Source organism: Doryrhamphus excisus, chromosome 16, assembly GCF_030265055.1.
Source record: "Doryrhamphus excisus isolate RoL2022-K1 chromosome 16, RoL_Dexc_1.0, whole genome shotgun sequence".
Classification (NCBI taxonomy): Eukaryota; Metazoa; Chordata; class Actinopteri; order Syngnathiformes; family Syngnathidae; genus Doryrhamphus; species Doryrhamphus excisus.
The window spans coordinates 14,281,463-14,295,728 of NC_080481.1; the positions used below are offsets into that span (position 1 = coordinate 14,281,463).

General features: G+C 38.4%; 1 protein-coding gene across 1 annotated transcript in view; it reads left to right on the forward strand.

The window, feature by feature from the left end:
* The window catches only part of grm4 (glutamate receptor, metabotropic 4), a 162,107-nt gene that overhangs the window by 121,072 nt on the left and 26,769 nt on the right, over positions 1–14,266 (forward strand). Inside the window, exons 4-6 of the mRNA XM_058050773.1 lie at positions 6,959–7,094; positions 10,848–11,002; positions 11,595–11,735. Coding sequence (XP_057906756.1) covers positions 6,959–7,094; positions 10,848–11,002; positions 11,595–11,735 — 432 coding nt within the window. The remainder of the gene's footprint in view (positions 1–6,958; positions 7,095–10,847; positions 11,003–11,594; positions 11,736–14,266) is intronic.

Sequence of the window (14,266 nt, forward strand, 5' to 3'; positions counted from 1 at the left end):
CAGTGCACACTTCATTCAAGGCCAATTGTGAAACATGCATAGTTCCACCATTAATGGCTGAGTGGACAAAATGAAAGTAAATTGAAATATTCTGGAGTGGATGAGAAAATTGATATATTCCTTTCTTGGTCCATTCCCTACTTCAATAACAATACTGTGGAAGTTGGATAAGTACTTTTCTTAAAACCATGTGCCGACTATACTTAGAAAAATACTCAATGCTCCATTTACCTAAAGGGGACTTAATAATAATAATTTTTCAGCCTTTTGTATTGAGTTGTGGGATTTTGTAGAGCAGATACACACAATAACCTGCACAGAAACCCTTCGAGATCTTTCAGAATCTGCACCTATTCCTTTGAATTTCCAAAACTGTCTGTTTTACTTTATTCCACCCAAGGCCTGCCCCCAGGAGTTGATAATGTTTATAAAAACTGAGCAGCTTCTTTGATGCATAGAAACATAATGTGAAAAAGCATAATAGGTCCCCTTTAAAAAAAAATGTAAGGTGACATTTTGTAATACTTTGCATGTAGAGCAAACTGGAGTAGTCATTTTCTAAGCACGTGAGGGGAACTTAGTTTTGCACGAAAAGTCAACTCGCCTTTGGGAGTAAAGTTAACTTAAGCTGACTTAACTCACAAAAGTTGAGTAACATTGACTGTACTTGAAAAAAGAATGGATGCACAAACACAGACTACTTCTGTTTAATCGACAGAAGTGGTTCCCAAATATTTTACAGTCACTTACCCCTTCAGACATTTGACCTGAAGTACCCCTCTGTACCCCCTTGTACCCCCTTGTACCCCCTGTGGTACCTGATGGTGGTGGTTGAACTGAGGACCGCTTCACCCTCCCTCCTGTTCATGCGCTGGCTCTTTAGATGCATCCCTTCCCTTTTGACGCATACGGTTGACCAATCACGTGAGGGAAATATAAGAGAAAAAAAATCTGTTTACCACCTATCACTACAGCGCTGTTTTGATTGACACGCTTGGAGAGGTATTAAGTTAAGTTAAGCTTATTATTGTGGTGTCGAAATGCACTACAACATACCAAAAGCTGTTTTTTATATATTTTCAAATCAAACCAAAATACGATCCCAGGAATTCCTCTGATCTTGTGGTTTCAAACAGGTCTTATTACAGGAGATGTCGGTATCTGTACACGGCTGTGTGAAAATAAAATCATACCTGTTGACGCAGCCTGAAAGATCAAGACCAACACAGACTGCTATGAAACATATCTTAAAAGGGAAATGTGCATCATCAGGTCGACATGCATATACAAACATTTATCTGCAGGTTCAGCTAAGTTTTTGACAGCTACTCGAAAATAGGACAGTGTTGGATTTCTTTTTGCAGACACAGACAAATCTTTTGTGCCAACACTACTGAGTCAAAATAATCACCGTCTTTGCTTCACACGACACTATAGTGAGCTTATAGTGACTGGTGTGATGAGAGAAATGGTATTTCGGAAGACTGACAACAATTTTTACTGATATTTTTAATTTAGAAAAGTCCTCATTGACAATATAGTTCTGTTTTTGTTTTATTTCTTTTTCCATTCAAGGTGGTGCCGTGGTTAAAGGCATTGATCCCTTCCAGAAGGACGACTTAAACCAAAACAGACTCTAACCAAACAAAAATTTCCCATAGAAAATAATACAACAATTGATACTGATATTTTTAATTTAGAAAAGTTCTAAACGACAATATAGTTCTGTTTTTGTCTTGTTCCTTTTCCATTTAAGGTGGTGCTTGGGTAAAGGCAATCCCTTCCAGAAGGACGACTTAAACCAAAACAGACTCTAGCCAAACAAAAATTTCCCATAGAAAATAATACAACAATTTATACTGATATTTTTAATTTAGAAAAGTCGACATCGACAATATAGTTCTGTTTTTGTTTTTCTTTCTTTTCCATTTAAGGTGGTGCTTGGGTAAAGGCAATCCCTTCCAGAAGGACGACTTTAACCAAAACAGACTCTAACCAAACAAAAATTTCCCATAGAAAATAATACAACAATTTATACTGATATTTTTAATTTAGAAAAGTCCTCATCGACAATATAGTTCTGTTTTTGTTTTATTTCTTTTTCCATTCAAGGTGGTGCCGTGGTTAAAGGCATTAATCCCTTCCAGAAGGACAACTTTAACCAAAACAGACTCTAACCAAAACCGAAACAAAAATTTCCCATAGAAAATAATACAATTTATACTGATATTTTTAATTTAGAAAAGTCCTCATCGACAATATAGTTCTGTTTTTGTTTTGTTTCTTTTCCATTTAAGGTGGTGCCTTGGTTAAAGGTATTAAATTCATTCCAGAAGGACGACGTCATTCTCATCAAAATCAGAGCATCTGTCCATGAACACATTTGAAAGCAAATATGAACTAAACATAGTGGAAAATCATTTCCTGTCATTTTACTTAATTTTCTACTCACGGGAACATACCGAAATTCAGGGATTTTCATTCTATAACACAACTAAAAGGCAAAACTGCAATGGTTTCCTGTGTCACAAGATGTTGCAAGGTTTGGTGGGTTTGTGGGTATGCTGAAGCTTATCGGGCGAGAGGCGGGGTCCACCCAGGACTGGTCGCCAGCCAATCACAGGGCACATATAGACAAACAACCATTCACACTCACATTCATACCTATGGACAATTTGGAGTCGCCAATTAACCTAGCATGTTTTTTTGGAAGGAAGTTTATTGGGAGGAAAACCCATGCACACACGGAGAGAACATGCAAACCCCTCACAGAGATGCGGAGAATCGAACCTCGGTCTTCCCGATCTCCTGACTGCATGCAACATGCTAACCACTCATCCACCATGCGGTCCAAAACTGTAAATATTATCAAATCACTGATCCCTGAGTACAGTACTCTGTTTGATCAAAGCTCTAATTATTAAATGTCACCTTTTAAATTATTTAAAGAAAGTTATGTTTTTTTCATTACAGTGATATATAAAGTGACATAGCCAACACTTCTTGCCAGGTTTGACCATCTTCCCTGTTTCAATTTTGCTCTCTTAACTAATGCTATGCAGTTAGAAATGCAACCTGCCAGACAAGCTATTACAATTGACTAAGCAGGTTATTTCTACGCTTACCCTTCCATCACATTACTCACTGCAATTTGAGGACTATGCATGCTTCCGCTTTGTTGTTCAAAAGGTAAATGAGGTGTACTGCAATCAGCCGCTATGCCCCAAAAAAATATACAACGTTCATAACAGGGTGTCAAATAGGAATTAATATTTGTGATGTGATCAGGCTAACAATGGAAGATGCCATAGAGGGGAAATGCCGTCTTCCACGGCGGTGGATATTTTTAGAGGCGGTTTTAGGTGGCACTCAGCCGTTAGGAGGAATGAGCATTGGGAGAGAAATACACCGCTCATTAAGTTTTCAACAGTGGCTGCTGCAGTATAGTCGGGGATGCTTCAATTTGTCACTTTTATTGTGTGTTTTATGACATTAGTTTGGCAAAGCTTCAACAGGTCATGCGAGGAAATGAACACGCTGTCTATTTAAAGATGTGATGCACACTAAATGATATAACTAATGATAAGATGAGATAAGATATGCCTTTTTTATTCGTCCCTCAGTGGGGAAATTTGCATTGCACAGCAGCAAGAGTACAGAATCAGTTAAGCAGTACAAAATACACAATATAGAAAAATAAACAATATAAACAACCCAAGTATTAACAAAATCAACAGTTTTTCCCAGAGTTATATACAATACAGTATGTAGATAATATGAAACGAAATGAAATGAAATTAATGAAGTGACACACTTGCATGTTAATATTGACAAGACCACACCATAATCTGTACTGTTTTTTTTTTTTTTAATTTGGGCAAATATATGAAACATTACAGTGCATTTCTTACATCAATCAAAATATAACTTTCCATTATTTACATCTGTATTCAGCAATCTGATCACAAGCCTGAAAAGGAGTAGGCTGAAGCAAAAGCTTATAAATGCCTACCCCTTTTTGCAAGATATAATCATGTTCATTCCATTGTCTTGTTTTCCCCTGTTATTATTATCATTGTAATATTATTAGATAGATAGATAGATAGACTAGATAGGTAGACTCCCTTTATTGTCATTGCACAAAAACACAGTAGTGAAATTGCCAACGAAATGTCGTTGCCTGGCTCCCATATAATAACAGACACAAAAGAAGATAAGTAATAATAAATAATAATAATAATGTGGAGAATAAATAGATAGAATAGACACCAAATATGAACAACATAATGTAAAGTGCTGCGTGAACAGTAAATTGCCCAAATAATTTAAATAATATAAATAAATAATAATAGTGTAAGTAAAGGTAGAGGGGCTTATTTGTTATTATTATTATTGTTATTATCATTATTGTTATAATCTTTATCATTATTACCATCATTATAATCATCATTAATATTACCATTTTCATCATTATAGTTAACAATTTTTGGAATTTTTTTTAATTATTTAATTTTACAGACTTCATTGCTATAATTCCATCTGTTGTTTTCTGAAATCCGCAGTATTTATGCTTTTTAGAATCTGAATGCTGACAGTCAGTAAGCCTACTACTGATGATAAAGACAAATGTGCATGACTTCTTATTGGGTCTGCAGAGAGCATCCTCTTCTCGAATCAGAGGTGGGCGGGCCAGTTTGCACATTATCGTCTGAGACTTGTCACAGTGTGCTCATTATCGCTGCTAAAAAGGTTATGTTATTTGTTAGTTGCTTTGTAAGCAAGAATCCAAATCCAGAATGACTTACTAAAACTTTGTGGACTGATGGAGCATGGGATGGTACATGTTGGTGTGAATGGCAGGAAATGCTGCTAGAGGAATTACATTACTTTTTTTTAATATAAAAATCCCAAGTTTGCATGTTCTCCCCGTTTGTGTCACGATCGGGCTTCACCCCCCTGTGACAGCTCGTTTAGTTTCTTCTGTTCCTCTGTTCCTCTGTTCCTCGTTCATGCCCTTACTTTGAATTCACTTCCTGTGTTGCTGTTCTGGCTGCACTGCGGTCGAGTTGGTTAGCACGCAGACCTCACAGCTAGGAGACCAGGGTTCAATTCCACCCTCGGCCATCTCTGTGTAGAGTTTGCATGTTCTCCCCGTGCATGTGTGGGTTTTCTCCGGGTACTCCGGTTTCCTCCCACATTCCAAAAACATGCTAGGTTAATTGGCGACCCCAAATTGTCCATAGGTATGAATGTGAGTGTGAATGGTTGTTTGTCTATATGTGCCCTGTGATTGGCTGGCGATCAGTCCAGGGTGTACCCCGCCTCTCGCCATCAGAAGACATCTGGGATAAGCTCCAGCATACCCACAAATGATGATAAGCAGTGTAGAAAATGATTACAGGTTTTTTTTGGACAGGATTAAAAGATCCAGCTGATGTGATGATAAATTGTATAAATATACAGACAATTACTGCTGAGTGGCTTTCTTCTAAGGAATGCTATTTAGTGCATTCCATTCTTAATACTTAACAGGTGTATTGTTTTCGCTTGCTTTGATTCTACATCTTCTGGCTCGGCTCCAAGAGCCCCCAAATTCAACCTTTAGAATCGGTTCCACTCTCTGTCACTCACCTGTCAGACAGAAGGTGCAGAGCCGTGAGCTGTAGCTTCTGGCGTTAAGGTCACTTTCAGCCTCGCTGTCAGTCTTGCCTTTTGTATCAAACAGAGTGAAAGGAATCATGAAACAGGTTTTACTCTTCAAAGAGTCAGAATGTACCTTAAAGGCCTTTAGGTTTTCTTTCATAACAACCATGGCTTGTTAATGTACATTTCCACTGTATCTTTCACTGATTAATATGATGAATGAACGGATTGTGTTGGCATTGAATCAAATAGCCGTGTAGACACAATCGCTAACAGAGTTACAACACCAGTCATGTTCATTGTGTCCCAACTCCCACAAGATGAGTTCTTATCCCCTGGTCCTTCCTCTTTTTCTCTCCAGCGGCATCATGTGACTGCCAGTGATGTGAGGAGAGAAGAAAAGGAAGGGATGAGTGCTCCGCTTCCACACAGCAGATGTTGTGGGAAAGAGGGGGGACGGGGAGGGACTGAAGTACCGGTGAGGCAAAGGCATAGAATTCAATGATTGATAGAGTCTCACAGAGTAGAGAGCCGCTGCTAAATTTCCCATGAGCCTCTCATGGTAGTATAAGTGTAATGACACAGAGGGGTCGACAGATAAACCCCTGCTTCATTTTTACCAAGGTTTCGACTGTGGAATAGCCACGGAGAGTATAAACATTACAAATATTGCAAAAATTATAAATTTTCCGACTGTGTTCGAAACAAGAATTTCAGACTTCACAATGGGATGTCTATTTTTTTTCCTACCAAATTAAATGCAACTTTTATTTAAATAGCATGCACTATTCTTCCCTTCCGTTTTCTATATCTGGGAGCAGGCCTCGCTGTGTGGTGTGGACTGAATAAGAGGTTATTGATTGTTCAATGGGCTTTGTTAAGGGTTAACAAAGAGAAATTCATTACCATGCACGTTGCCTCCTTGGCATTTTGGCAAGGTGATAAAAATAGTTGGCTTGAAACACCGCACTGGGAATTTCAAAGCTTCATTTGGTGACCAGTCCGATATAACCTTCTAACTGGCATTCAATAGCAGGGCATCTCAAAGACTCTCACTCTGTTCCACTGGGAGAGGAATTGTTGAAAGTAAAGGCATCAAGCTGGTTGGTTACTCAAGCACAATTAATGAATTAATTATTATAATACTGTGGAATGAATTATCTTAAAGTTGGAGTGTCCGCTATTGCTTATTTACATACATTCCCAATCAAATGGTAGCACCATGCCGAGAGTTACTATATAAAAATGTATTTAGTTTAATGAGAGAACGGACAATGAATCATAAAGAATATTTTTTTGCTTGTCTCCCAATTAGGTGGCCTGTGCATCTCCCAGTCTGTGAAAATTCCACGTGAACCAAAAGCTGGAGAATTCGACAAGATTATACGAAGGCTGAGCGAGAACCCAAACGCCCGAGTGGTGATTATATTTGCCAACGAGGACGACATCAGGTCAGTGGAGTGAAATCCTAATTGTTTAAAAAGTAACACAAAACTACTAAAATACTGACATTTTTATTAATTAACAGACAATAAATGCTTGTTTAATTTGGACAATACAGAGCTGGTGAAAAGAATTAAGTTGAATTTCGATGAAAGGGAACCTATTCTGCTTTTTCTACTTTTCTGACCTATACATGTTGTTCGAATGTCGTATTCTCGTGTTAAATGATGGCAAGGTTTTAGATAACAAGATTTGCACATTTGGAAGTGAGCCTTGAAAGAAAATTAAAACAAAAAAGTGCAGATTCTGGAAGATCTAGAAAGCTTTCTGTGCAGGTTATTGTGTTTTGCTGCTCTAGCGGAGTCCACAACTTAATACAAAGGGCCGAAAATGAGTATAATATGTATAATATGTGAAGACAAGCCACTATTGTAATATAAAAATCAAAGTTAATTCATGAAAACTGAAAATTTGTGTTGTGCGATACCTCTAGATTTGGTATCGATCCGATAACCAAGTAAATACAGGGCCAGTATCATCTAAATCTGAATGAAGTTTCATGACCTTTTTTTGTGATATAATCCAAACAGTCCTCCTCTTTCTTTCCGCCATCTTCCTGCTCTCTCTGTGTAATGCCCGGGCTTGCCTGCCCTCGTTGTGGGCCCTGTTTGGTTGCCAATCGCTTCTGAGTCACGTGATGGTTAATGAAACACAACAGACGGACAGCAGAGACAAATAGACAGGTTGTGTCTTGAATTAAACCGGAAATTAAACAGGAAACCAACTGAAGCCTAAGCATCCATGTTTTTACATAGGTATCGATCAATATTGATACCAACGTTGTATGGATATTATCGATATTTGTATCGAGCTCGCCCACAACTACCTGAAAATGCCATCTCAAATAAACAATGTTCTCTCTGTATTCCATAATTCATTCAGTCCCCTTCAAAGAATGCGCTTAATTTACGTACAACTAATAATGTTGTCATCCATGTTTTTTCCATTCATGGAAATATTAAAGTTACTCTTCTGGGAGCGGAAATGTATCTGTTCAAATTCATTATCTGTTCTTCATACGGTTGTCTCCATTAAGAATGAATTAATTAGTTGCAGGAGTAATCATTACAAGGAGTCCTGTTGTGGCTTTGTGAGGGGAAACCATCTCCTAGCAACCACGAGTAGGCTAGTGCATTTCTTGAGGCCAGTGAATTAGGGGGGGGGGGGGGGGGGGTCCCTTGGCGATGACCGGGCCAGAAGTCCCATTGCTCATTGACTTAATCCCGTCCAGATAACCGCTACTTGTGTGAATATATAGTAATTACCTAAAGCCAAGGGGATCCCGACTTTAAATTCCTGCCGCATAAAGTCTGTGCAAGGCTCATAACGAACCACAGAGTCCTGAGCTTTGTTGATAAAGTGCAAGAATGGAAGTCAGCTGATAAATGACTCTGGTTTCTGTGTTTTTGAAAGACAAAGAATCGACAAAGAATCGATTCTTTACTTTGCATTCCGATACATTAGCTATACAGTCATGTATATGTAGACCAGGGGTCTCAAACTCAATTTACGTGGGGGCCACCGGAGCTAGGTTCTGGGTGAAGCCGGGCCGCATCAGGTTTTCAAAAAAAAAAAAAAAACAACGCATTTATTAAAAACTGAAAAAAAAATCAATAAAAAAACTATCTTCAATGCTTTTTCTTCTGCTATACCCTACACTTTTTCAGTACTTTAGTTCCGGTTTTCCACACCAAAATATCTGATAAAACATTCCACTGTTCTCAAATATCTTAATTTTTATTTTTCTATACACAAAATAAGATAAAAAAAATAAATAAACAAATTAAGAATAAAGTCAATAAATCAATCAATCAGTAATAAATAAGTAAAATAATAATAAAACAGCAAATAAGAAAAACGTAAGAAACCACATACAGTTGGTAGAGAAATTATTTTTTTCAGATTCAAATGTACAGTACTAACAGTTATTTAACCTTTAACATGAACATTAATGAAACTTAATAATTTTACCCGATTAGCAAGTTAGCATCGTTAGCACTCAGTTCCATCTGGGAGCAGCGTCGTAACTTTAACAACATGTTTTCCGTTTTATTCCAAATCATTTCCTGCATTTATTTGTACCCAGCGTCATAAGCCTTTAGCTTCATTTGCTAATCCAAAGCAAAACAGGGTGGGGTAACAGTATGGGCGGGGCAAAATCATGTTAATTGTGTCCGGTGTGCACACAGCTTTAAGCTGTCATTTCAACATTAAACTTTGGTAATCAAGGTGGGGGCCTCAAACTAGCGTCTCGCGGGCCGCATTTTGCCCGCGGGCCGCAAGTTTGAGACCCCTGATGTAGATGGCTGTAAACAGGTTTACTATGCTTGATGTATGAACATGTTCTATTTATAAATAGGAAAAACTACTTTGCGGAAATTCACTGATGACGATTAAGAATTATTGTACCTCATTTATCACTACTTCCCTCCTTGTACACGTGTTAAAAAAACATATACTGTACATCATCCCTTATATGATTATTATGAAACAGTCTTACAAAGCATCGACTTAGAAGATGTAATTAAAAACGTTTATTTAAGAACATTTTTGATAATGAAAATAAAATAGAATTAAAGTGACACGGGGGTGTGGACGTCTCAAATGAACCCTCAGCAACACTCTTTACTCCTCACTAATATTTCATATATCTCACTTCTTTTTTATATCACGCTCTGTCTGTCCAGGCATGTTTCTGTCACCTCATGGTGCAAAAATCACTTTTTGTACATGGAGCACAATCCTCGCCAATCGCACAACCTTGTGTCTATAGCTGCCTATTTTTCTTCAAGGATGGTGTGACCTTCAATGGAACAAAACAGCTAATATTTATTCTTACAGTAAGTTCCGGGTTAGAAGACGATACTGCAACTCAGAATTGATTAATTTTGGATTTTGGTGAACGATTCTGTTTTATATAAATTGTTTTTGTTATTTTTTCAAATGAGAACAAATAACAGGTTGATTAGCATGAACTTTGTTTAGTTTAGAGGTAAATTGAGCTTAAAAAACCAACAGCCTGGGGCTCCTCAATTGCGTACCAGTCATTATCCTAGTCATCTAAATGTAATGTATGAGAAGTTATTCATTAAACGTAATTTTTCGCCCATTTGTATTGAGTTGTGGACTCCTATAGAGCAGCTACACACAATAACCAACACAGAAAGTGGCGTCGTCAAGCATGTTAAATAGATTGCCATTCATACCCAATGGAATCAATAAGGGAATCATTTTCATAATTCATTCTAAGGAATTGTTGATTAAGTTCCTTGTTTCTGTTTTCGTATTGAGAGTCAGTAAAGCCACACTGGACAGATGACAGATTACAATTTTGATGCTGCTTCGCTCCAGTTTTCAACTGTACCGCCGCGGCGCCTTCATTTTTCTTCCATTGGCAGCAAGCCTGGACAAATGTGGCAGGGGGGGTGATTGTGCAACAACCTCTATGTACTGTATGTGCTCGGGATAATCCTAGGAGGCCACTCACCTCTACTGCTTATATAGCTTTATGCAAATATGTCCAGATTCAATATTCTAGTCGTGCAATCGCCTGTATAGTAAAGCTATGCTGCTTCTTCAGGGTGCATTTAAATAAGAACCTTACGTTCATGTGGGTGTGTGTGTGTGTGAAATACAACAAAATAAAACAACAATACAGTATATAACACAACTTTACACAAAGCCTCTTGAATGTTTCATAGGCGGCTGCTCGAAGCGGCGAAGAAAGCCAATCAAACAGGCCATTTTATCTGGGTGGGTTCAGACAGCTGGGGGTCCAAAATCTCACCGATACTGAACCAGGAAGAGATGGCTGAAGGCGCTGTGACCATCCTGCCAAAACGACAGTCCATCAAAGGTAATTAATGTTTAATTAATTACATATTGTTGCAGTCTTAGCGTCAAAGCGTATGTGTCATGATGTCTCTTAACCACCGTCAATGTTTGTTGTATGTGTAAGTTAAATCTTATAGACAGATAAGATATCACAACGTATCACATTTTCTTCTCAACTGGTGTCAGTCAATGTGGAATTGTGTAATCCCATTTCAACATTGACCATACAGAAATATGAATATTGGACAAAAAGACTGGACAAACTACAATATTGGTTAGCTGTACGAGGCAACTTTGATATCCAATTTGCAGACCATGTATTTGCAGGTATGGACTTGATGTAACTTAACACTTAACATGACAGTCCATCAGGTAATTACATGGAACTTAACAATTCCAATATACAATATATATGTCACCTAAATACATAGATGCATAGAAATTCATAATATCAGTCCACCAGTTTTCGATAGCTTTTCTGAAATGACATCTATATTGTAAAAAATCATCTCAAAACAAGTTACATTTACAGTTAATAATTACAGCTTCAGAAGGCCTTTGTGGATAAAAAAAAAAAAGTGACTAAACGGTCAGTAAATTGGTATCTGTTCTAGGCTTTGATCGCTACTTCATCAGTCGAACACTGGAGAACAACAGGAGAAATATCTGGTTTGCAGAGTTCTGGGAGAACAACTTCCAGTGCAAACTAAGTCGGCATGCTGTGAAGAAAGGCTCTGGCATCAAAAAGTGCACAAGTGAGTACACACCTAATAGCAAACTCTCCATCACCGACTCCATGTAAATGGACTGTGTCTCTTTTAAATATATATTACTAGGGGTGCTCCGATCGATGGGCTACAAATCGGTATTGGCCGATATCAGTGAAAAAGGACGATATCAACATCTCAGTGGCTTTTGTTTTGTTTTTCTTTATTGCTCTCTGGTCCTACCATATCTTACTTATTGTGTGGAAATATGGGGTAATAACTATAAAAGCAATCTTCACTCGCTAAATGTACTGCAAAAAAAGGCCAGTAAGGATAATTCATAATGCCGCCTACAGAGAACATACTAACTCCTTTCTAAAATCACATATACTTAAACTTGCTTGCTTGCATCCAATACTTCTCTACAAGAGAGGAGAAATATGATCTCAGGGAAGAACTAAATTTGAAACACTTATATGCTAGGACTACGTTAAAAAGCCATAGCATTTCAGTACATGGAATCAAACTATGGAATGGATTGAGTAAGGACCTCAAACAATGCACAACGATGAGCCAATTCAAGAAACAATACAAGCAGTTGATGTTTGCTAAATACAAGGATGAAGAGTCTTGAACCAGTCATGATGTGCTATATATATCACTATATTGACACTTACTATGGTACCCATTATGTCATTAAAAAAATAGTAAGAAAAAAAAACCTTAAACTGTATTATGGAAAGCAGGAAGTGAACAAATGTAACAGTTACTGATTGTAAAAGTACCAGATGGAGGGGTAGGATTTAATAAGCTTTGCTTCTTCCTACTCCTTTTGGGCATGCGGAACTGTGAACTGATTATGTGATGCATTCAATTGTAATCTGATGCATGTTCAAATGAAATTAAACCATTACCATAAGTTTTACGTTTATCTGTGCAATGAGAAAATTTGAAGCAATAACGTCCTTTTGACTGGTGAGATTCTACAATGCACCTTCGCAAGTCCGGCATTTAAGCCAAAAGCTTTCTACCACATTCGACCAAAAACCAGAACTTACCATAATTAGCACAGCACATCAAATAATGGACACACTGGAGGATGCCATGTAATCTACTCTTACAATATGTAGTATCTTTTTCGGTCTTAGCTCAAGCTTGCTACAGTACACTTTACCGCTTCTCTGACTTCCTGACTCAGGGGCAGTAATATTGTTTCTACTCTCTGCTGGACAAAAATAGCCACTGCAGATGATATAACGTGGAAACAGGCAGAATAACAACTTGAGTGGGTAACAATCTGTTAATGAGGTACCAGTGCATAATATTCTGTACTGGTATGCGCTAATGCATTCATGAATTATGCTTAGTAATAATTGTTGTACATGTGATAAATGCTTATGAGCATAGATAATTATTGTGGAATCTGTGTGCTATTTAAAACAGTGTGGGAGACTGTATAGAGATGATAATTAGACCATGGAATTAAAATGTTTTTATGCATTTTGGAAGCGCAACATCTAAGTGCAAGATGCTGATTATGTAGTAGAAAGCAAGGCAGTCGCAGGTCATCTTCTAATAAGGAAACACTGAAGTATATTCATGCAGTATGTAGTATGTATACTGTATTTACACACAATGAATTACTAGTGAAACCGAAAGAATCTTTAAGAAAAGATTTGATGCAAGAGGAAACAGCTTCATGCCGCTCCATCCGGACCCCCAGGCAGTCCAAAAAATCCAACCAGTTTTTGGGCGATTCGCGTTTTGGGCACCACACATTGGAGGCGACAGGCAGTGAATTGTCAACACCAGTTGCTTTTTCTCCTCTGAATTTTTTCGATTCCCTCCACATCTGAAAGTCAATCAAAGGATTTCGGTTTGTCAGTTGGCAGCCGCTCATTGCTTCCCCTTGTGCACGCATTTTGTCGGTCATTGCTAATGTTTGTGGCACCCATTAGACCTTCAACTGCCACCCAAACATGGGCGCTACAATAGCCACCGCCCAACCGATAATCATATCGTGAGCCTCGATAACTCACATTGATAGCTTAGTTGGCTTCGTGAATGGAAAGTGGGCAGGATATGATCTTTATTGGCTGGATGCTGCAACGGGGGCCGATCCCCCCACGTTAAAACACAACTTAACTGTGCTTAGGTGCTTCACTAAAGTGTATCTGAAAGGAATAAGGATGCAAAGTGCATTAATATTAATAATTCACATCGCTGCTTTGTTTCCCAATGTTGCTGCATGTGGTGCCCGAGAGGCCCAAGATGACATCATGGTTCCAGATCCACTTTTATATAAAGTACATATGCACTAATCCTCCGTGAATCACCACCTTATCGTGGTGGAGGGGTTTGAGTGCCCGAGTGATCCGAGGGGCTATGTTGTCTGGGGCTATATGCCCCTGGTAGGGTCTCCCAAGGCAAACAGGTCCGAGGTGACGGGTCAGACCAAGAGTGATTCAGAAGACTCAAATGAATAATAACAAGAGGAGGAACCGTACCTCGCCCGGATGTGGGATACCGGGGCCTCACCCTGGAGCCAGGCCCGGGGGAAGGGGCTCGCAGGCGAGCGC